We start from the raw sequence: 25,451 nt of genomic DNA on the forward strand, positions 1-25,451 counted from the left end.
GCAGAGTTAGCCAACTCACTCATTCACTGATCCATGCATCAACAATATTTAATGTGTATCTGCTATTTAAGCCCATTTTAAATTTATTTTTCAGAACATAAGATAATTACTAAGTTCATGCTGAATCCCTAGCACTTGGTACATAGTAAGTACAAGAATGGTTTGCCGAATGAACTTTTAAAGCAGTCCTAAAAAACAACTCCATGATTTTGTCACATTTTACATTCCTTCCAAAATTCCAAATTATATGGAATTCTTTAAAAAGAGCCCAGCAATTCCAAGCATAGGGGAAATACAGTGGCCTTACCTCTTGTGCCAAACAATCCTACATGCAACTGCCAGAGTCATCTTTGCTAACTTTCAAAATGTAATGGTATGTTGCTCTTTTGCCTTTCTAAAACTCCAAAAAACTTTGAAGTGTACGCTTGGTATTTAAATGGCAAAGAAGAATGAAATTATATATAAAAGAGACCAACTCTATTCTTGCGACTAGGGTACCTTGTCAGTAATCATCACTGTACAGTTAAAAATTTTTGATGTTAGAATTCTAATAGTTACAATCTTCTTTTTGGTGGCTAAGAAGGCAGTTTTCAGAGACCCTTGGGGTAGTAGCACAAGTTGGTGTCCCGGCTCAGGTAATATCACTCTTCTCCATTTGAAAAATGATTGAAGTCCTAAAAATATGCCATAGACCAACAATAGAAACTTCATGCAGGTCCAAAAGAGACAAGATACAGAGATTCCAGTAATTAAACTAAACTACAAGGGAAAATTGGGAATGAAAAATCTAATTATCCTAGATTCGGTCCGAACCAGAGCAGACTGCATTGATCAATTTGAAGAGTGGAACCTTGGTTCCTTATTCAACAAAACCTAGAAAATAGGTCACATTAGAATATACCTACTGATTTTTAAAATAACGTTCTTTGGGGTAAATTTACGCCTGATGAAACAGGTGGAGCAACGAAAATGCTGATGATAAAACTCTCAGAAATTATCTCTAGAGAAACATGCCCTCACATTAATTGAATTAAACACCAAGTCCTACACGCCTCACTACCACTTTTAAGCCAGAAAATAATAGTACAAAGCACCCACCCATTCCCCCACAACAATTTAAAGTCAGAGCTTGGCCTCATTCAAAGGCATGAAGTGAGGAAACTGGTCCTCTGGGTCTAGTACATTTCAGGGCATGCATGCTGCTACATCATTGCAAAGAGTCACCAGACAGTGATCCATGATATAGTGAGGACCCTTCCACATAAACTCAACACACATCAAGTTGGCCCCCTTATCTCAAATACTTATTGGCCATTGTTTTATTACGGACAAAGCCTTGCCATTTTCACGATCTTGGCAGGAAAATAAACCCAAAGCGGAATTCCTGAATTCATTCACTTTTTTTCCTCCAGTAAATACTGTAGCCATTGAATCAAATACATCTCAATTCTTCTTGAAGCAGGTATTCATGTAAAATATAGATACCAAAGGTAAAGAATTAGGTCAGTTTCCAACGAAGTTCTCCTCTCTTAGAAAACATCGTATTCCATTTTCAATAATTAATTCCAAAGAAAAATCTGTTACAATGAAAAGAATTTTTTTAAACCTGTAATTTTGAAGCATTGGAAACTGACAAGATATGTGAATAATCATAGTGAAAGCTTCATAGAAAAATGGAGTTCCTCTACCTTTTGGGATTAATATGTGAATCCAAGAAACAGTAAGTTGCCTGCAGTGATACTGATTAATAAAATCAGAAATTATTTCGATACCATCTAAAATAAGTATTTGAACAATGTTATAGAAAAAAATATTTTTTCAGGTGATCCTTATTCCTGGGCCCAAGAAGAAGCCTATAAGAATTGTACAGATCAAATCTCTATTCAAGAACAATTAATTCTTCACAAATAATGCCCTTTACTAATCAAAACATATAAAAGCCTCTCATTTGCAAAGTTAATGTAACCTGCTTTGTACAGTTTAAGATAGCCATCTGACAAGATATGGACTGTAACTGTGAGAGTTGTCATACTTCCTTCTATAGAGAATGATCTCCAAGTGCCTGATCCCAATCTTTCAATTGTCTATATTTCTATTTTTCAGGAAAAACGAATGTCCTGACCTCACAGGCTTTATGTAGAGACTGTTGCAGAAATATGTTAGATCTGATGGACATAAAAGCATGATTATAGACAGCCAGTTCCAAATTGATTCTTTTTACTTCAGACCCACAGTCTAACATAATAGTCAAAAATCATGTTACATGACTTAAGCTCAAGACCAATGGCTAACAGGTATTTATATGATAAGAAAGAGAGGCAATATGTACTAAAAAACTGCAATGTACTAAAAACTTCAAAAACCAAACCTGGGGTTCTGCAAATACATTCTTCATGTTGTTGATTGGGCCGTATGCAACCCCACTGCCTTCAAAGAGGTATAACCACTTGCCGGTCATTTCTTTTTCGAACCTAGGAACACACCAAAAAAAGATGTATTTTTACAAAGAATGTAACACAACATTTTTTCTCATATGGCCCTCTTTTGAAGCAACCAATAATGACAAAAATATGTTTCTTAGACTCTCTTTGCTCCTAGTTTTGAGAATGTTGCCTAACTGAAACAACTCGACTTGCCCTGCAGTGGTAGGAACAGCCACCCAGGTCCCGTTGTTTGAAAATCCACCTTTAGAGATAAAACTCCTCCTACTTCTGTCCCTGTGTGCTTTTTTTTTCCCCAACGTTTTGTTTTTTTGTTGTTTTTTTTTATTATTATTATTATTTATTTTTGGGACAGAGAGAGACAGAGCATGAACGGGGGAGGAGCAGAGAGAGAGGGAGACACAGAATCGGAAACAGGCTCCAGGCTCTGAGCCATCAGCCCAGAGCCCGACGCGGGGCTCGAACCCACGGACCGCGAGATCGTGACCTGGCTGAAGTCGGACGCTTAGCCGACTGCGCCACCCAGGCGCCCCTGTCCCTGTGTGCTTTTTGACAGAGAGCTTATTGGAGAAGAGAGATTATGTGGGGAATGGTTTTAACTGAGTTTCAATTGTTGTGGTTTTGAGCAATTTATAAATATAATGATAATAATAATAATTGCAATTTTGAGCATAATGTCATTGTGCAAAGTATTTTTTAGGTATGAGGCATAATACGCCACTATAAGGTAGACACTGACATACTAAATTATTCCTCAAAACAAAAAATAAACAAATGTTGCATTAGCGGTGCCTGGGTAACACAGTCAGTTTAGCATCCCACTCTTGATTTCAGCTCAGGTCATGATCTCATGGTTCGTGGGTTCAAGCCCTGCATCAGGCTCTGCACTGGCAGTGTGGAACCTGCTTGAAATTCTCTCTGCCCCTCCCCTGCTCACACTCCTTCTCTCTCCCTTGTTCTCTCTCTCTCAAAATAAATAAACATTGTTAAAAATGTAGTTGTTTTAAAAGAAAGCTATATGTTCTACCCTTATTATATTTAAGGTACATCAGAGTTAACAGCCACAACCATTGGCCTAAAAACAACTTTAGGTACTTATTTGCACTGTGATTTACTAATCAGAACAAATCTAGGCATGTGAAGACTGATATATCAGTTTAGCCATTACCTCTCAAATCCAACCAAGTCCTTTACCTCTGTTTGTTTTTTCTATAATTTAAAATTAGGCTCCACAGACCTAAAAGCCTATTTGATTGCCTTTATTTTCTCTATTAGGTCTCAAGGAAAGGGGACCTAATTCATTAATGAGATTCACTGTTTTGTATTTTTTCTTGTTAAGACAATGAAATAGAACACAATCTTGGATCTTCAAGGCAACTGAACAGTGATAACTTGTAAAAGAGTTTAGAATTACTAATTGTTAAACTGGAGAACTATTTTTAGTTAAGTAATAATCTAGGTGAAAAGAGATTTTTAAAACGCCTTAGGTAAAATAGATTATTGGGAGCAAGTAGAAGGCACTACTATGGAAAAACAAGTGAAAATATAATTGAAATAGTATTCATGGATTTCCATTCAGCAATCTTACACATAGCTAGAATTAACCTTAAATTTGCAGATTCTGTAGGAAATTATATAAGAGAAATGCACTACTTCTTCCACTGTTTAAAACCAGGGTAAAAACAGTATCAATACTTTGAGGACACTTTTCTAATCTTATTATTATGACAAGATTTTATTGTACATTTGAATTGCAGCCAGTAATGTTCACCATCCCTATGGTGAACACTTCCCTTCTACATACTGAAAAGCATTCTTTCATGGGAACACCACCATGCAGATTAAATGTCTTACAATAATCAATTCTACACAACCTTATTTTCTTTTCAATGACTGTTAAAATCATCTCCTGGCCAAGACTTCCTGAGACATATATATCACCAGAATGATATATGCTGAAAGAATAAAAGAGATACTTTGAACTTGGAGCCTTTTCAATCAAGGTGTCAATTACTTAAATTTTCATAAACGGAGTATTATAATGGTTAAGCTGATAAATTTTCAAGACAAGTGAATTTATCACCACTGGCCTCACCCAAGTGGCCTAAAAGAGCCGCACAGAAAATGCATGTCAATATCCAAACAAACCCATGGCTGCAGACTTGCCAACAGAAAACTCAGGGGAATAGTTGCAGTTTTAGTATTTATATAAGCTTTTCACCACTGGGCAAAAGCAAGGGATTTATTTCATGTTATGGAAAACAATGGATGCACTTTGGAAATGAGACAGGGGAGAGAGGCAGTGTCTGGAGCTGCAGTCGTGACCACTGTTTGTGTATTTGCGTGGGTGTGGGTGTGGAAGTGTTCATAAATGCCTTAAACTCAATCAGTCAGAGACAGAACATCGCTGCATTCCGCTGCTCCCAGAGGACACATCCATCATTTTCCTCTGAAAATCTATCTCTTGATCTAAATCTGATGTGGAATCCTTTCCTTTATCTATGCAAAAAAGCTGTAAGCGCATGTTTTTATTAACCACAAAAATTCTGCTGAAAAAAAAAAAGGAAAAGGAAAGAGCTGTTCTAAATCACTTTTCAGGCAGTATAATACTGAAGGTAAGACAGGAAAGTGTCCCTAGATCCAATGGAGTGAGCCTCAAAACTAGAGCCTCCTCTGGGACGTTACTTGGAAACTCATTAAACAAACCAGACTTAATTGTGAACTTATTAAATCAATCCACATATTGCATTTTAGATTTTTGCTGAATTCACTTGATGTCAGAATGAGTATTGTTAACCAAATCGCATCACTTAGGTAGATGAAACATGAAGACGGACTTGAGTTTAAATTTCTTTGCATCAAGATTTCACTTAAAAAACAAAAGCTCGGGGCGCCTGGGTGGCACAGTCGGTTAAGCGTCCGACTTCAGCCAGGTCACGATCTTGCAATCCGTGAGTTCGAGCCCCGCGTCAGGGCTCCGATTCTGTGTCTCCCTCTCTCTCTGCCCCTCCCCCGTTCATGCTCTGTCTCTCTCTGTCCCAAAAATAAATAAACGTTGAAAAAAAAAAATTAAAAACAAAAACAAAAACAAAAGCTCTTCTCTTTAGAGAATGGTGTAACGTTGCAGCCAAATGCAAGACCAGAGAGAAACTAAGAGGCATGGGCCATGAAGGTGGAGTTGGAAATAATTCTAACGTTAATGATTACTAAATACTGGTTATTAAATTGTTTGGTCTATATCTTGTAGCTTTTATCCTCACAAGCTTACTGTAAGGTAAATATTATTCTCATATGATCAGTAGGAAAATCAGGTTTGGAGAAATGAACCTGCTCAAATTCATACAGCTTTAGCCCCCCAACCTTTTTTTGAGGTATGACTGACCAATAAAAATTGTACACATTTAGTTTGTACAACATGGTTTTTTAAAGAGTGAAATGTGGTGCAGTGATTTAATATACATATACATTATAAAATGATTATTGCAGGCAAATTAATTTACACATCCTTCACCTCATGGTTACCATTTATGTGGGTGAGGGGGGGGGAGTGAGAACATTTAAAATCTACTTAAGAACAATTTAAGTATAAAATATGGTATTAAAACCTATAATAACCATGCTATGCATTCAATTCTCAGAACTTACTCATCTTATAACTGAAAGCTTGTACCCTTTGACCAGTATTTCCCCACTTTCCCCACACCCTAGTCCTGGGCAACCACCATTCTACACTCTGGTTCTAGGAGTTTGACTTTTTAGATTCCACACATAAGTGAGATCAATGCACTGTTTGTATTTCTGCATCTGGCTTATTTCATTTAGCACGAAGATGCTTTTTCACTTCAAGCTCTATCTCCTTACATTAATACTCATTCATTCCTGATGTTTTTAGTAATAGTGTGTTTTGTGTCAGTCATGGGGATTACAACAATAAAAACGCCCCTGTATTCAAAGATCATAAAGGACACCTAAAGGAGAACACAGCTAAAGAAACTGATGAATTGCAATGCAAGATGCTGAGGCAAAAAAATGAGTGTACAACCTGAGTTAAAGTACCAAAAAAGGAGACCTGAACGGGGCCTGGTGAGTCAGGAAGGAATTAAAAAACCAGGTGACATTTGAGCCAGCTGTTGAAGGATGAGTTAGCATTTTCCATGGGGAAGATGGAAAGAAGGGTCTTCCAGACAGAGAGAACAATATGTACAAAGACCCATCCTGGAAAGAATCTAAAGTCTCCTGTGCCCTGAGTGGCAAAAGATGAAAAATGGGAAAAGAAGGTTAGAACTGGAGTGCAAGGCATCTTGTCTGCTATGCTAAGGATATTGGATTTCCACCGGCAACGAGGAATCCAGAGAGGTCTTTCAGCGGGGGACTGACATAATCAGCATTAACACATTAACACAGAGAACGGAGAGATACAGATGAGACCAGAGGCAAGAAAACTTGAAAGGAGGTAATGTACTCTCTCTCCGATGCATCTTAAATCTTCCCCTCTATCAATATCTTCCATATTATTGTCAATAATAAACAATTTTCATTGGAAAAAAAACGTTTTCTTGGCGCTCTTACCCCTTTTGTTCCTCTTATTTATCCATTTCCAGTCTGTCATGGCTGCATAAGCCTCAGAAATCTGATTTGTTCACCAACACTTTTTCTTACCCAGACTCCAAGAGTGTTCAGTTACCACTTGTCAGACCCAATAGTCTTTTCATAGTCCTCATCCTACCTGCTCTCCGCGCAGCATTTGATGCTTTTGACCAGCCTATTTTTACATCCTATAGTACTATACTTATTGGATTTTTAAGACCTCTTTGGCCATTTCAGTTTCTTCTTTTTTTTTTTTAATTTTTTTTCTTAATGTTTTTATTTATTTTTGAGACAGAGAGAGACAGAGCATGAGCAGGGAAGGGGCAGAGAGAGAGGGAGACACAGAATCGGAAGCAGGCTCCAGGCTCTGAGCCATCAGCACAGAGCCCGATGCGGGGCTCGAACTCACAGACTGTGAGATCATGACCTGAGCCGAAGTCGGGCGCTCAACCGACTGAGCCACCCAGGCACCCCTCAGTTTCTTCTTTAAATTCTTTTACCTTTTTCTTCCAGTCCCGATATTCTTTGTTCTTTTTCACCTAAGTAATCCTGCCGTCTCCATGGAGATGGTACCCAAATCTGTATTTCTAGCCCTGACCTTTCCCCCATCTCCTCTTCCTAGTTGCCATACGATATTTCCACTCAGATGCACTACCATTCCCATAAACACAACAGCCCATGGATGACTACCACTTCTGTTGCACCCATAAACCTTGTATTTCTCCCTTTCCTGAATTCACACTTTTGGCTAACTCAGGAACTCATTTTTTCATCATCTCTTGTAATTGACACATAATGGGCCTGCAGAATCAACATTTCAATAGTTAAGTTTTACTTATCTAGTCTGACACTTGGACTGTGGCAATAGTAGACTAAAAACTTATTGCCTCCAGTTTTCCTCCTTTTACTAAAGTGAATTTTAGATGTCTCAAATCTGTCCAATTGTCTCTTTTCCCAGGATGACTATCTTCTCTCACACTAGAGAAACAAACTATCTCTTCACTGCTATATCCCCAAAACTGAGAACACAGTTGGCACCCAATATTTGCTAAATGAATGAATATACGACTAATTGGTCAGAATAAGAGGGTCTTAGTCACATTAGCTTGAATAAGTGGGGTAGATTACTTTCTTCCAAAACCTTGCTGACAGTAGGTATATTTAAATACTGAGGATTGGAGAAGGAAGACAATCTGAGGGTCTTAGGTTTAAATGCAGTATCACAATATCCCCTCTTTTCCTTCTTCCTTCACACTGCTCTTTAAATTCTTCACAGAAATATGTCTTATTGAAAATAAATTTCAAGTTCCCAACAACTAACTTACAAACAGATGCTTAAAACATAATGTTTTGATTTAGGGACTGACTGTGTTATCCAGAAAATCATAAGATCTCAGGAATTAAAAAGACCTTAAAAACTATCTATTGTTTTCTATGGCTCTATAAAATCATCCTATTTTGCACATTGTACATATTTCTATTAATAGCACACTGTCAGTCCAGTTACTGAAAGTATTCAAACACAGGAAGTGTGCACAACAGAAAAGGCATGAGATGCGGATAGATATTGAGTTACAGCCCTAGCACCACCTACCTATATGACCTTAATAAAAATATCAGTTAATAACATTCACAATTTTTCAAATCAAATCAATTCTCACAACGATCCTGTGAGAAAGGTATCATCATGGTCATTTTAAAGGTTTAAACCTTTAAATAAACCACAGTTTAGAGAGTTTAAGTAACCTTTTTAAGTCGTATCAAATTAAGTAGCCAAGCTGGAAGTCTATCCTGGGTCTAAAGCCCACATGTTAACCACAACTTTCTACTGTTTGACTCAAGGTAGCAAAGTCCAGGAGAGCAGACCAGACAAAGTTCTGTGAGTCATGTGCAGCCAAAGACCAGTCCCAGAGAAGGCTTCAAAAGGAGTACTTGAAGCCTAGCATCTTGGTGTTACTCTTAACTGAGAGCCTTTTATCTACCAGGCACCGTAAGAAATACTTTGCATATATTATTTCTAGTCATCATAATCCTGGGAGGTGAGTTTTATGATTCTGATGACTGAGTAAATTAAGGCATAGAGAAGTCAAGTAGGGAGGTATATGTAAGAGAAGGCTCAAATCTATCCATGGGTGGGATTTTGAACTCGTCTTTCTCTATGTTTGCTCAGTAGGGTCGACCTGCTAGAAGTCAACATCAACCCAACCAAGCTCAGCGTGCAGTGGCACCCTTAGGCCACTGGCATATCAAAGTTGGGGGACAGAAGCAAGTTAACTCTGTACTTGGTGAGGTGCTTGGTCTCCAACAATTCCCAATTTCTTTCTCACTGACCATTGATCAATGCTATGGTCCCATAATGTCTCATAATATTGACCACCATATTCCAATCTGATCTTTTCAAGAATCCTATGAGAAAGGACAAGTTATCATTATTTTGAAGACGAAAAACTTGAAGCATAATTGGGAGTCATACTCAATCTTTATATTCTTGGCTCAGAGCTCATCTCACTATGCACTGCTGCCATTTATGAAAGATAATAAATAAACAAATCAATAAATGAAATGTATTTCCTAACCTCCCTTAGCTTTGTGATGGTAGGTAAGTGGTTTAACTTTTCTGAGTTCTAATTTTCTCATCTGCTATAAGAAAATTATAGTTGCAAATTGCTTAACATGGCACAGAGCACATAGTAAGTACCCAATAACTGGTATTCCACTTAGTAGTCATGTCACTTATACTAAAAATAAACACGATAATAAATATGCCTAAACTGCAATCCAAGGAATGCATTTTAACAATTTATACAGCAGATCCTATTTACTGCTGATCATCTCTCAGATATTTATGGCTGTAAAAATATAAGCATATATATGTCAAATTATTCATTATGCTGTACACCTAAAACTAATACAGTATTATATGTCAATTACACTTGACCTTTCAACAATATCAGCTTGAATTGCATGGGTCCACTTACACACAGACTTTTTTCAATAAATACAATACAGTACTGTAAATGTATTTTCTTTTTTATGATTTTCTTAATAACATTTTCTTTTCTCCAGCTTACTTTATTGTAAGAATACAGTTTATAATACATATAACATGCAAAATGAGTTAATCACCTGTTCATGTTATTAGTAAGGCTTCTAGTCAACAGTAGCCTACTACTAGTTAAATTCATAGACACTCAAAAGTTATAAAGAGATTTTTCAACTAACTGCGTGGGAGTCTGGCACCCCTAACCCCTTCATTGTTCAAGGGTCAACTGTGTACCTCAATCAAAAAATATTATTTATTTATTTTAGAGAGAGAGCAGATGAGAGGGGCAGAGGGAGGGAAAGAGAATCCTTAAGCAGGCTCCATGATCAGCACAGAGCCCAATGCAGGGCTCAGGACCCTGGAATCGTGACCTGACCCAAAACCAAGAGTCAAATGCTCAATCTCCCGAGCCTCCCAGGCACCCAATCAAAAACTATTTTTAATTTTGAAAACAAAAATTCAAAGCTTCTGGGACTTCTAAAATGTATTTACATGTCACTTTGTTATTTTTTTTTCTAGAAAATATCAGTGTTTGTGCAGTGTACATCATTGGTGATGCCACCAGTGTCAGGAATCTCAACTGGTCTTCATTACATCTGGAGATCTCATGGTAGGTAGTGACAATGCAGAGATTTCAAGCTAAGCAGGGGGTAGCAGAGCAAATACATTTTAACCAGGATAAGCATCCAGGAGGGTTGTAACAATTTAAAGAGGTACCAACATCACTATAGCTTGTAGAGAAGCCACAGATGTTAAATCTTGTCTTTCTGGCTCATCCTAGTGGTTCAGAGGAAGTCCAAAGTCTCAATTCCTGTCGGTGACAAAAGAGAATGCCTACTGCGAGGTCACACTGTGTCCATAGATAGACAAGGTCTCATTTCCTTAAGAGGTCCATAGATACCCCTGGGCAAAATATGGTGACTTAAAAGTTAGTGACAGCAACTTGGAGCCATTGCCCTTTTACCTATATCTCCCACCTGACTTTATGAGAGGCTCAAAGAAACTTTGTCTTCCATGGTCTTCAGAGTTTCTTGAGTGAAGAATATGGCAACATTTGTGGCAAAAGTAAAATCACATCCATCTTGGTTTTATGAGTTTCTCCCCACTTTTGGGTCAGAACAGAAAAGTATTTCAAGGATAAACTATATACAGAGACTCTGCAACAAGTTTTTAAATCTTTGAGTCCCCTCAATCATTTTTCCACATCAAAATTCAGGACTCAAAAATGTAAGTTATTTTGGAGGTCTAGTTAGTTGTATTTTCAGAGTTTTATATGAAAATCCAAATGTAACTTAACTAACATTGGAATATGACTTTATGTTATAAAAGCATTCTTCAATGCACACAATGATTTGTTCATATAATTGGAAATATGAATCAATTTGCAAAAAAAATTATATTTTTTGCATAAGTACAAAGGTAAACCTTATCTTGCTGCAATACTGTTTCTACGGAAGAGTTGTTAATTTGCCAACCACGGTTTTTTTAATAGAAGTGTCAATATCTGTATACCCAGAACCCATAATCTTCTAAAATTTGTACACATTAATTCCATCCCCTTATACAAATAAATATAAATACATTTGTGGATTTCCTCTAAGGGTGGCTCTCCAGAACAGTGGAGAGAAAGTTTTCACACCCCATCTTCTTGATATACAAAAGACTGTGCCTTTAAACTCCAAATAATTTTGTGAAAAACACAGAAAGCTAAATAAATATCTTGCGAGGACTTAACAAAAACAATGGAGAATTGCAAAATACATTACACTGGAAGACAGTGAGAACTGAATATAACTTTGTAAAGAAATGCTGTCCACATAACATACAAGTTTTGGGGAGAGTTTATTTCAATATAATAGCAATGCTTTCCTGTGATTTTTAAAAGAAAACTCAGGAATGTTATCCACTAGAGTTAGTTTTTAAATTATTAAGTTTATTTTTTATTTTACTCTTGTAAAATATTTCAAACATGCCAAAAAGTATAGGAATAGAAAACTATAGGAAAGAAAATAATACAAATACTTATGTCCCCTCACCTACCCACATCATTAAAATCTTAACATTTGAGCATCTGTGTTTCCTATCTTTAAGGAACAAATGTTGCCAACAGAGGTGAAGCCCCTTTTGTACCTCTTTTACCTTGTTGCCCTTTTTCTCCTCTTCAAAAGAAGCACCATCCTATTAAATACATGTGTATCTGTTGGAATTAATCCATGAGCAATAAAAGGTATCATGTGGGTTTTTAAACTTTATACTGGAACTTGCTTTCATATTAAGCATTTTAATTTCAAGATCTATCTGTATTCATACATACGGATTTGGCTCATGTGCTTTATCCACTGGGCACATTCCTGTGTGAATATTCCGCAATTTATCTTTTTTCCTACTTACGGTCTATTGTTTCCAGTTTCCTACTATTACACATGATGCTCAATAGAACCTTATAATTTTCTCTATCTATTCAAGTAGGATTGATTCCCTAAGGTATACATAGAGAAGCAGAATTGCTGAGTCATCAAGTAGACACATCATCAGCTGTATTAGATTTTGCCAGACTATTCTCCAAAGAGCTCCATACAGCCTGATGACAATTTTTGCTTCTTTCATGCTCACATTCTCACCAACTTTTGTTATTGTCAGACTAAAGTTTTGTCACTCTGGTAGAGATGAAATGGTATCTCATGGTTACTTTAATTTTTTTTATTGTTTATTTATTTTTGAGAAAGAGACAGAGCACAAGCAGGGAAGGGGCAGACAGAGGGAGACACAGAATCCAAAGCAGACTCCAGGCTCTGAGCTGCCAGCACAGAGCCTGACGCAGGACTCGAACTCACGAACCATGGATCATGACCTAAGCTGAAGTTAGATGCTCGACCAGCTGAGCCACCCAGGGACCCCTCTCATGGTTACTTTAAATTAAATTGCATTTCTCACAACTAGAGAAGGTAAACATCTTTTCACAAGTTTAAAGAATATTTTTTTCTTTCCCTTTCATATTTTTTGCACTTTTCTCAATTGGACTATTTCTCTTTTACTAGTGACTTAACGTGCTTTAAATTTTTTCTACACTATAGCTCGTCTTTTAGCTTTCTTACCTTTTCATATAAAAACTATTAATTTTAATGTAGACAAATCATAATTCTTGTCCTGTCATGTTTTTGCTTTCTGCGCTGATTTAATAAGCAGTATCTAGCTTGTAAGCTTGTCATGAGGCATTAAATTTAAAGGTGTATAGAACAGTGCACGGTATGATTCAGTGCTACAGAAGTGTTAAATAAATAAAGCTACACTAACATTACTGGAGAGGCAAACTGTTGGCAACAAGGGGAAAGAAACCAGAAGTTTTGGAAACAAAAATTTAGTAGATAAATATACTGCCTACAGAAAATGTCTCTTTGGACAAATCTGAGTAAATCCAACCCAAACCAATAGGATTCCATAATATCCAGGCTAAAGTCTACAATGCATTAACTATAAACAGGCCTGTGACACTTCTATAACCCACAGAAAAACAGCTGGAATTTGTTGGTCCGTGTTTCTACCGTAAACAGAACCACAGACTTAATATTTCCTGTAATCTTCTCAGACCTTATTTCCTCTTAGAAATTTATCTCTACTATTACTGATAAATTATGATTAAAGTTACCCCTTTTTCCCTCTAGCATTCACTAGCTCTCTCCTTTGCCTGAATGTCAATCTGCAGGCCACACAAAAGATGGAGCGAGAATTCCCCCGGGGAATCCAGTCACTGCCTTCCAGAGCAGGGTCACTCAGAACTTTTCATACAACTTGCTCTTAAACCCATCAAGACACTTACTAGGCTGAGAAGCCACTATTTCTTAAGATTCACACTAACTGTTACCACAGTAATAATTCTGGCCCAAACTAACGATCATTCACAGTTCAGAAACATACTCTGTTTTGTACAGATTTTAAATGAAGTGTGGGTCATAATATTATAATGGTTTGACCAGCATCTGCTGTGACTGTACAAACAGCCCAAGCAGCATCATTGCAAAGCTAATATAGGAAAGTTGCCCACATTGCCAAGGTCCAGAAATAACTTATACCAAGGCCTCTCATACTAAAACATAAGCCTCTTGAACCGAGATCTCTTTGTGAAGACCTACTAGTAAAGCAATACGTAATTTTTGTAGAAAAATATTTAATATCAACAGACACAAAAGAAGAAATAAAATCAATTACAGAAATAATTTTAGGAGCGCCTGGGTGGCTCAGTTAAGCTTCTCACTTCAGCTCAGGTCATGATCTCACAGTTCGTGAGTTCAAGCCCACGTCGGGCTCTGTGCTGACAGCTCAGAGCCTGGAGCCTGCTTTGGATTCTGTGTCTCCCTCTCTCTCCACCCCTCCCCCGCTCGTGCTCTGTCTCGCTCTCTCAAAAATAAATAAACATTAAAAAAATAATTTTAGAAATTTAAAATGGATCACAATGTTTTTTTTCTTTTCATTGTGTTAAAATAAATGCACATAACTTTAAATCTATCGTCTCAACCATATTTAACGTTTTATTTATTTATTTACTTTTTTTGAGAGAGAGAGAGACTATAACTACAAAGTTATAGTAACCAAAAGAGTATGGTTTTGCATAAAGACAGACATACAGACTAACAGAATAGAAAAGAGAGCCAGAAATAAACCCTAACATTTATGGTCAGATGACTTTTAACAGGGTGCCAAGACCATTCAATGGGGGAAAGGACGATTTTTCAACAAATGGTGCAGGGAAAACTAACTGTATATCCACATGTAAAAAGAATGATGTTGGAATCTTATCTAACACCATGTACAAAAATTAACTCAAAATGGATCATGGACCTAAATGTAACACATAAAACAAGAAAGCTCTTAGAAGAATACATAGGACAAAAGTTTCACAACACTGGATTTGGCAATGATTTTTTGGATAGGACACCAAAGGCACAGGTAACCAAAAAAAAAAAAAAAAAAAAGATAAACTGGACTTCATGAAAATTTAAAAAATTTGTGCATCAAAGACACTATTCATAAAGTAAAAATCCAATGCACACATTGAATTCAAAATTACATTAAAAGAATTATTCACCATGATCAAGTGAGATTTATTACTGGGCTGCAGGGCTAGTTCAATATTCGCAAATCACCAATGTGATACAACACATTAATAAAAGAAAGGTTATGATCTTCTCAATAGATGTAGAAAAACCATTTGACAGAAGTATCTATTCTTGAGAAAAGCCCTCAACAAAGTAGGGATAGATGGAACATACCTCAACATCATAAGGGCCATATATGAAAGACCAGCAGCTAATATCATCCTCAATGGGGAAAAACTGAGAGCCTTTCCCCTATGGTCAGAAACAAGACAAGGATGTCCACTCTCACCATTACTATTTAACATAGTACAGGAAGTCATAGCCTCAGTAATCAGACAACGAAAGGAAATAAAGGGCATACAAATTGCCAAGGAAGAAGTCAAACTTTCACTATTTGCAGACAACATGATACTCTACATGGAAAACCTGAAAGACTCCACCAAAAAAATAGCTAGAACTGATACATGAATTCAGCAAAGTCACAGAATATAAAATCAACGTATAGAAATCTGTTGCATTTATATTCACCAATAATGAAGCAACAGAAAGAGAAATAAAGGAATTGATCCCATTTACAATTTCACCAAAAATCATAAGAAACCTAGTAATGAAACCTAGAAAATTAGGAATAATAATAAACCTAGGAAAAATAATAAAACCTGTAAACCTAGGAAACCTAGAAAGCTAACCAAAGAGGTAAAAGATCTGTACACTGAAAACTATATAACGCTTATGAAAGAAATTGAAGAAGACACAAAGAAATGGAAAAATATTCCATGCTCAGGGATCGGAGGAACAAACATTGTTAAAATGTCTAGGGGTGCCTGGGTGGCTCAGTCGGTTGAGCATCCAACTTCAGCTCAGGTCATGATCTCACAGTCCGTGAGTTCAAGCCCCACGTCGGGCTCTGTGCTGACAGCTCAGAGCCTGGAGCCTGCTTCAGATTCTGTGTGTGTCTCTCTCTCTGCCCCTCCCCTGCTCATGCTCTGCCTCTCTCTGTCTCAAAAAAATAGATAGATAAAAAACATTAAAAAAAATTGTTAAATGTCTATACTACCCAAAGCAGTCTACACATTTAATGCAATCCCTATCTAAATACCACCAGTATTTTTTTTGCAGAGCTATAATAAACAATCCCAAAATTTGTGTGGAACCACAAAAGATGCTGCCAAATAGCCAAAGCAATGCTAAAAAAGAAAAACAAAACTGGAGGCATCACGATTCCAGATTTCAAGCTTTACTACAAAGTTATAGTCATCAAGACGGTATGTATTGGCACAAAACCAGACAAATAGATCAATGGAACAGAATAGAAAACCTGGAAGTGGTCCCACAACTATATGGTCAACTCATCTTCAACAAAACAAGAAAGAATATCCAGTGGAAAAAAGATAGTCTCTTCAACAAATGATGGTGGGAAAACTGGATGGTGACATGCAGAAGAATGAAACTGGACCACTTTATAACACCATACATAAAATAAATTCAAAATAGATGACAGACCTAAATGTGAGACAGGAAACCATCAAAATCCTAGAGAAGAACACAGGCAGCAGCCTCTTTGACCTTGGCCAGAACAACTTCTCACTACACACATTGCTGAAGGCAAGGGAAACAAAAGAAAATATGAACTATTGGGACTTCATCAAGAGAAAAACTTCTGCACAGGAAAGAAAACAATCAACAAAACTAAAAGGCAGCCTATGGAATGGGAGAAGATATCTGCAAATGACATATCTGATAAAGGGTTAGTATCCAAAATCTACAAAGAACTTACCAAACTCAACACCCAAAAATCAAACAAACCAGTTAAGAAATGGGCAAAAAACATGAATAGACACTTTATCAAACAAGACATCCAGATGGCTAACAGACAAATGAAAATATATTCAACATCAATCATCTTCAGGGAAATATAAATCAAAACCATGGTGAAACAGCACCTCACACCTAACAGAATGGCTAAAATGAACAACACAAGAAACTATAGGCGTTGGCAGGATGTGGAGAAAAGGGAACTCTTTTGCACTGTTGTTGGGAATGCAAACTGGTGCAGCCACTCAGGAGAACAGTATGGAGACTCTTCAAAAAACTAAAAATAGAGGTACTCTATGACCCGGCAATTGCATTACTAGATATTTACCCAAAGGATACAAAAATAGAGATTCAAAGGGATGTATGAACTTCACTGGTTATAGCACATTATCAACAATAGCCAAACTCAGGAGGGAGCCCAAATATCCATCAACTGATGAATGGATAAAGAAGATGTGATACATATACAATGGAATATTAGTCAGTTATCAAAAAGAATGAACTCTCACCATTTGCAATGACATGGAAAGAGCTAGAATGAAGGGGTGGAGAAGAGAGGGAAACAAACCATGAGAGACTTCTAATGATAGAGAACAAACTGAGGGTTGATGGAGGGAGATGAGTGGGAAATTGGCTATATGGCTGATGGGTACTATGGAGGGCACTTGTGATGAGCACTGGGTGTTTTATGTAACTGATGAATCACTAAATTCTACTCCTGAAACCAATATTGTACTGTATGTTAACTAAAATTTAAATAAAAATAAATAAATCAAGTTCCTGTATCCTAGCATTAAGAGAAAAAAAGCCAATGCACAGAATGGGAAAAAATATTTGCAAACTATATATCTGATAAGGGATTAATATCCAAAATATATAGAGAACTCCAAAAACTCAACAACAAAGAAACAACACAATTTAAAAAATGGGTAAAGGACTTGAATAGACATTTCTTCAAAGCACATGAAAAGATGCTCATCTTTAATCAATGGTGAAATGCAAATCAAAACTACATAGAGATATCACCTCACACCTTGAAAGTATGACTATTTCAAGAGAAGAAAAAAAAAACAGAAAACAAGTGTTAGCAAGGATGTGGAGAGACTGAAACTTTCATGCACTGTTGGTAAGAATGTAAAATGGTACAGTCACCTGGAAAACTGTATGGATATTCCCAAAAAAACTTAAAAAAAAAAAAGAATTGCCATATGACCCAGTAATTCCACTAATGAGTATATACCCAAAAGAAGTGAAAGCAAGATCTCAAAGTATTTGTACACCTGTGTTTATAGCAGCATTATTCACAATTGTTTTTTTTAAATTTTTTTTAGTTTATTTTTTTATTTTGAGAGAGAGAGCATGAACTTTAGTGGGGGTGGGGTAGAGAGGGAGAGAAAGAATCCCAAGCAGGTTCCGCATTGTCAGTGTGGAGCCTAATGGGGGATTCAAACTCACAAACCATAAGTTCATGACCTGAGCCAAAATCAAGAGTTAAACACTTAACCCACTGAGCCACCCAGGTGCCTCTATTCACAATAGTTAAAACGTGGAAGCAACCACATATCCATCAATGGATAAATGATTTATGATGCTTTGTAACCATTTCAAATTTAGCAATCACATGTCCAACAGTCAAGGAATAGTTACTTACTATGGCATTTGGATATTTGTGTTTTATTTTCTTAAGGTATGTGAATGTTGCTTCAATAAACATCATCACAGCTTATTCTCTATACATGATCTTATTTCCTCAGGATTTATTCCTAGAAATGAAAATCTTTTAAATGTGCATAATTTTAGAACATTTTTATATTCATTCATTGAACAAGTATTTACTGAGTTCCTACTAAGTGCTAGGAAGTGTCTAGGATTATAGCAGTGAACAAAACAAAAATTCTCATCTTCATGAAGGAGACAGGATAAATGAGTAAAATCTATATTTCTTGCGGAAGTGCTGTGGAGAAAAATAAAGCAGAAAATAAACACCTTCCATGAGTGGCCACACCATTAATAGGATGACTTAAGAAGGTCTCAGTGAAGGGGCGCCTGGGTGGCGCAGTCGGTTAAGCGTCCGACTTCAGCCAGGTCACGATCTCGCGGTCCGTGAGTTCAAGCCCCGCGTCAGGCTCTGGGCTGATGGCTCGGAGCCTGGAGCCTGTTTCAGATTCTGTGTCTCCCTCTCTCTCTGCCCCTCCCCCGTTCATGCTCTGTCTCTCTCTGTCCCAAAAATAAATAAAAACGTTGAAAAAAAATTAAAAAAAAAAAAAAGAAGGTCTCAGTGAAAAGAATAAATGTTGCCAAATGCACTGTATGGACAGTTTTTCTTACAGCAAATCGGAAACTATCATTTGATTTGATTTTTCCCAATTTGGTAAGCCAAAAGAAAAAAGAAAGACATCTTGCTAATCACTAATGCTTTTGATTATTTGTGTATCTTTATTTATAAAATGCCTGATTATATTCTTTCAACAATTTTCTATTGGGTTTTCCTCTTTCATATTAATGTGTGACAAGCTTTGACAAGTTTTGTATTTGCCTTTAACTTTTATTTACGGTGGTTTTTAATGTACAGAACTTTTAGAATAATTTTGATTCTCAAGGACACAGGTGATAATAGAATTAGAATTAACTCATAATTATCCATTTGCATTATCCTACATCACATACACAATAATCTCAGAATAACTACTTTCATCCTACCACAATTATGATTTTTTAAAAAAATATTTTTGTTATGTGGCCCCAATTGTACTCCCCGTGTTTAACTTTCTGTATCTATGTATCTACATAGCCGGTGCATACTACATACTTTCTCTTTGACTTTCATTTACCTATGTTACATATATTTCATATTTATAAATGGGGCTTGCCACAAGTCTTTAGGTCACTATATTTCCAGTTACTTTTGTTAGCCCATTTTTTAGTAGATTACACAATTCCTGCATAATTATTAACAATTTGTATCCTTTTTACTTTAAGGTCAGGTTGAGTGTTTATGGAAATCCTCAGCTTTCTTTCTTTGAATATCTTTAAAATGTTACTCCCTTTTCTTTTTCTGGAATAAATTACTGCTCCTGAAAAAAAAATCTGATAATTTAAATTTCTTGACCTTATACATTATGCGTTCTTTTTGCCTACTGGCTTGAAAGATATATTTTTTTTTCCTTTAAAGTCCAATAATTTTACTATGTCTTAGCATTGTTTTTTAGAGTCAATAGTCTCAGATACATGGTATGCTATTTCAATATATAGCTTCAAATTATTTTTTTTAACTTCGGGAAATTGTCATCAGTTATAGTGACTATCTTAAAAGTCTGGAAACAGATAATATTATTATGTTCTTAAATATTAAAAGTGTCATTTATGAACTAAACAATCTATTCTTTAGGCTACCTATATATGTGTTGAAAGTACACAAAGAAAGGAAGGAAATGAACACAAAATTCAGTGTAGCTGTTCCTTCCTCCCGGAGGGTACCAGGAAGATGATATAGGTGAGTAACACACAGATAGATTCACATTCTGGTTCTTGCATGAGTAGTAATTCCATGGGCATTCATTACACTATTTTGCTTTAAAATTTAAGTATATATTAACTATATTTTTTAACTGTCTTTTATGACATAATGTACATTAGCTTATATTTCCAGACTTTTATAGACACCCTGTTGTTTCTGTATTTGTTCTGTTCTGCTTTGGTTTTATACCTTGGAGACTGCTATTAGTCATGCGTTAGATTTTCTTCCCCCCTCCATCTTCAACATTTGGCACTTTCCTCAAATTCTTGCTTGAAATATATTTCCATTGCTTTTTAATTTTTGAATTTTTTTTTATTTTCCTGAAGAATTTTCTGTTGTTGATTCCCTCTTGTGTGCCTTGTCATTTAATCTTGATTTTTTTCTTTCATATGTAATATTTTCTGAGTTCTTTCACTTAATTTCTGTGTGTTTCAAATTCTTAGTCAAGTTTCTCTTTCAGATCTTACATCATTTTTAGTGTCTTTTACTTCATTTTTATCTGTTCTATGGGCATGTCTTAATGGCATGTTTTCATTGCCTATAGGAATATCATTCTGCTTCTTCTCTTTTTTAAATTTTATAACTGATAGGATTTGATCTCAGCACTTTTCTGTTACTTTCTCCTTTTTTATGTAAAATTAGTTTTCCTGAATTTTTAATTTTTTTATATATTTTTAAACTTTTTTTTAATGTTTATTATTTTTGAGAGACAGAGCAAGACAGAGTGTGAGTGGGAGGAGGGGCAGAGAGAGAGAGGGAGACACAGAACCCGAAGCAGGCTCCAGGCTCTGAGCTGTCAGCACAGAGCCCAACACAGGGCTCAAACTCACGAACCGTGAGATCATGACCTGAGCTGAAGTCAGTGCTTAACCGACTGAGCCATGCAGGTTTCCCAATACCCTGCTCAATTTTTATCTCACTCCCTGCAGTGTTTCAGCATGGAGCCCTCTCCTGGAGGGGACTGTCAACAATTCATAGCAACTATACTGCCCCAGTTTCTTCAGAGCTCATTGGGAAGCCCTGCATTCAGTTCCTAGCTTCTGTTGCTGTTCTCAAAATTGCTCGTCCCTTCCTGAAGAATGCGTCTAGGTTATTCTGAACTTATGCGCGAGTCCAGGACAGAGGCCCCAGTGCTACCCTCGGTTTTTCCCCTTACAGACAGATGCTGCTATTATTCTGGTCCTATGCTTTTGGTAGTTTGTCTCCACTCACTTACATTTTGGGGTTGAAGAGGATTCCTTGTCCTTTTGTTGTAAGTGTTTCCCGTGTTTTTTTCTCATTTTGTTCTTTAGTAGCTCCGTTTTTATGTGGAGATTTGGGAGATCCAAAAATGATGCCACTGGCACCACCGTCTTCCCAGAAGTTCAAGGATATTGTTCAAAAAAATGTTTAAGTTTATTTATTTATTTTGAGAGAGAGAGAGAGAGAGAGAGAGAGAGAGAGAGAGAAAGAGAGCAGGAGAGGGGCAGAGAGAGGGAGACAGAGAATCCCAAGCAGGCTCTGCATTGTCAGTGGGGAGCCCAATGCAAGGCTTGAACCCACGAACTCAGATCATGAGCTGAGCTGAAATCAAGGTTAAATGCCTTAACCAACTGAGCCACACAGGCACCCCTCCAGGGTATTATTTTTAAGAAATGTGGAGAAGCTTCCTTTTGGCTGTGAGTCAGGTGCCATTTTGAAGTCAAAGGAAACTCATTTATGATTCAGTTTTTACTTTTCCTGGCCAAGTTCAACCTGTTATCACTTGACCAACAGGTATCTTTTACTTACGTGCTTCTAGTCCTGCCCAGGAGTAAAATGTATAACCCAGGTGTTGTATGACGTCCACCTCTTCTACTGACTTCAAATACAGATTTAGACCATTAGCATCATATCAAACACAATCTGAATCTAGGTATAAGCTAATGCAAAGCAACACACCCTAAAAGGCAAGCTTGCAATTGTTCCTTAATTTTCCTGCTTCAAAACACTGTTTTTCAAGGCATCTCTACTGAATCTGATTTACACTCATTAAACAAAAGATATTTTCTTTCTTCTTTATTTTTTTTTAAAGTTTATTTATGTATTTTGAGAGAGACAGGGGCAGGGGCAGAGAGACAGGGAGACAGAGAATCCCAAGCAGGGAGTGCAGTCAATGCAGAGCCCAACACGGGGCTTGAATGCAAGAAACCGCAAGACCATGACCTGAGCCGAAACCAAGACTTGGATGCTTAACTGAGTCACACAGGTGCCCCAAATAAAAGACATTTTCAAATGAAGTGTGAAAATCTACTACTTCACAGATTTACCCACTTTCTCATCTGGTGTCTTCCATGAACGAACAACTTTAGGAAAGGGCACATGATTTTGTTACTGGACATAATACGCTAACATGAAAACGATAGGAAGGAAAAGAGTTATAAGACAGAGAATCTACTTTTTTATTATTCCAAAGGATACCAGAGGGAGAATGAATTCTATTGGTAATGTCTTCCAATCCTTAAAACCCAGAAGAGTGGCCGTCCAACCTGCTTTTGCATGTAGATAGTACAGACAGTGCTCTGCCAGGGAAGACAGTACCTTCAGAAGGAACTCACTTCATATTTGGAAATCTCTGAAGAAGGATTCTAGCTTCCCAATCTTTCTCTTCTTTGCCCATCCTCCCTAGCTCCACCCACCCTGGTACCCTTTCCCTGAGGGTGGGAACCAAGACTGTAAATGTTAGAACACAACCGTTCACATCCATCCTCGAATCTGCCTCTGGAAATGTCTTCCCTACTGATCCTTGTTGACTCCTGGGGAGCCTCAGACCACAATCTTCCCCATAACAGTCTTTTCACATTCTAAAACAGCAACCATGATCCTCCATCAAGTCCTCTCTTCTGGAAATTAAACACCCTGACATCCTTTACCTACTCCTCAATATGGCATATACAAAGAATTTAAACAATTCATAGCCTACCCATCAGTGGAGAAAAACATGTTATTCAAAGGGAAAAGATGAAAATAAACCATCACAGAAAAACATGCTCAGCCCCACTTATAATTTAAGAGATGCAAGTTAAATGATTTGAGGTATCATTATACACTGTAAGAAGTGGGGGGAAAAAGTATGGTTACATATTACTGAGGTCCTACAAATTAACTCAGATTTTCTTGAAAACAATCTGTTAAGAAGTAATAAGAACTATAAATCTGTTCATGCAGTTTGAATGATTCCATTTGTACAGTGATATTCAAATCAAAAGCTTCTAATGCAGTAAAAAAGTAAAAATATCCTAAATGCCTAGAAAACAGCAAAATGCCTTTGTACACTACAGAATATTTATACAACAGGTTAGTACATAAGCAATTTAAAGTAAATATATAGCCAATATACACTAAATACTTTATACAATATACACAGAAATACTTTAGGAAATGCAAAAACAGAACTCACAATTGTATGTGCATATAATTATATCTAATTATGTATATACATTAACAAAACTCCACAAAACAATTTGGCAAGATATAAATAGAACTAAAAAAAAAAAAGAACTCATCGTATTCTTTTTTTCTTCAAAATTTCTCAAATCCTTAAAAGAAACCAAGATGATTAAAGCAGTCTCATGGTTCCATAAAAAATATGGGGATCCCCACTAACAGAAAGTACTATGGGGCAAGAGATGGGCTTGGCTTGCTTTCTGTTGTATCCTTATACGAGAAGAGAGCCTGACATTTGATAGATGACATTTACATAGCATATTCTATGTGCCAGACACGACTTGAAGCTCTTTACATGGATTACACATCTAATATAACAACCCTATAACATAGATACTATTATCATCCCCATTTGATAGATGATGAACCTGAAGCATGGCGAGGCTTCAGTGACTTGGCAAGATCACACGGTCAGGAAAAGATCCAGGATTAGAACCCAGATAGTATGAGCCCCAGAATCCATGCTCTCCCCACCCTTCCCCTATGCTGTACCACTTCAGTAAATGAGGAGGTGAGCAATAAAAAATGTATATATGGAAGAATGGATCAACGGATCGATCAACTGATTGACTAATGAATTGTTTGTGTTTACTCTCTCTGGAACCTGAGAAAGGAAACTGACGTATTAGACACCTATGCACTCTGGAACCATGCTAGGTGCTTTCATACATTATCTCACTAAATCATAGCATCCACTTTGCAAGGATGCCTTATATGGCCCATTTTTTTCAATATGAGGAAACTGGGTTTTTTGTTCATTTGCTGTTGAATCTTGGAAGAGTCACCCTGAGACACAAAAATGATGCTTAGCAGAGTAGGAGCTCAATACGTCATTGAATACAGGACTTTAAAATAACTTTTTAATACTTATAAAAAGAAGTATTCTTTTGATTGGGTTCACACAGGTGTGTGAAGGAAATACAAATGGGCAGCGTTCCTGGATTTCACAAGAGCTACCCTCAAGGTCATTAAAAATGTCGTTGTGGATAAGACGGAGAAATGCAGTTTGCATAAGGACGTGATGTGCAAATTTCAAGCCAGGCCACCACACACCCAGACAGTTCAGTTTCAATCCTGGATAGTAAGGGTGGTGTCTGTTGTTGAATCTAAATGAGGATTAGGATGATGTCATGTTGGTTGGATTTGTGCATAACAAGAAGCTAGTAGAGACAGCAATCAAGTTGGTTTAAACAGAGCCAATTGTGTCTTAAACAAAGTTAATTAAAAAAAAAAAAAAGGAAGTACAAAAATAATAAATGCACAGAGAAACAGGGCTTAATAGTAGCCAGAGTTTATTTTTAATTTTTTAAACATTTTTTAAATGTTTATTCATTTATTTTTTAGAGATAGGAAGAGAGAGAGAAGGACAAGCAAGGGAGGGAGACACAGAATCTGAAGCAGGCTCCAGGCTCTGAGCTATTAGCTCAGAGCCTGACGTGGGGCTCAAACTCACAAACCGTGAGGTCATGACCTGAGCTGAAGTCTGACGC

At 36.8% G+C, this 25,451-nt stretch overlaps 1 protein-coding gene across 1 annotated transcript in view; it reads right to left on the bottom strand.

The window, feature by feature from the left end:
• SUGCT (succinyl-CoA:glutarate-CoA transferase) overlaps positions 1–25,451 on the bottom strand; it is a 774,528-nt gene that overhangs the window by 384,365 nt on the left and 364,712 nt on the right. The window contains exon 12 of the mRNA XM_043588522.1: positions 2,369–2,471. Within this exon, the coding sequence (XP_043444457.1) occupies positions 2,369–2,471 (103 nt within the window). The remainder of the gene's footprint in view (positions 1–2,368; positions 2,472–25,451) is intronic.

The sequence above is a fragment of the Prionailurus bengalensis genome, chromosome A2 (genome assembly GCF_016509475.1).
Source record: "Prionailurus bengalensis isolate Pbe53 chromosome A2, Fcat_Pben_1.1_paternal_pri, whole genome shotgun sequence".
Classification (NCBI taxonomy): Eukaryota; Metazoa; Chordata; class Mammalia; order Carnivora; family Felidae; genus Prionailurus; species Prionailurus bengalensis.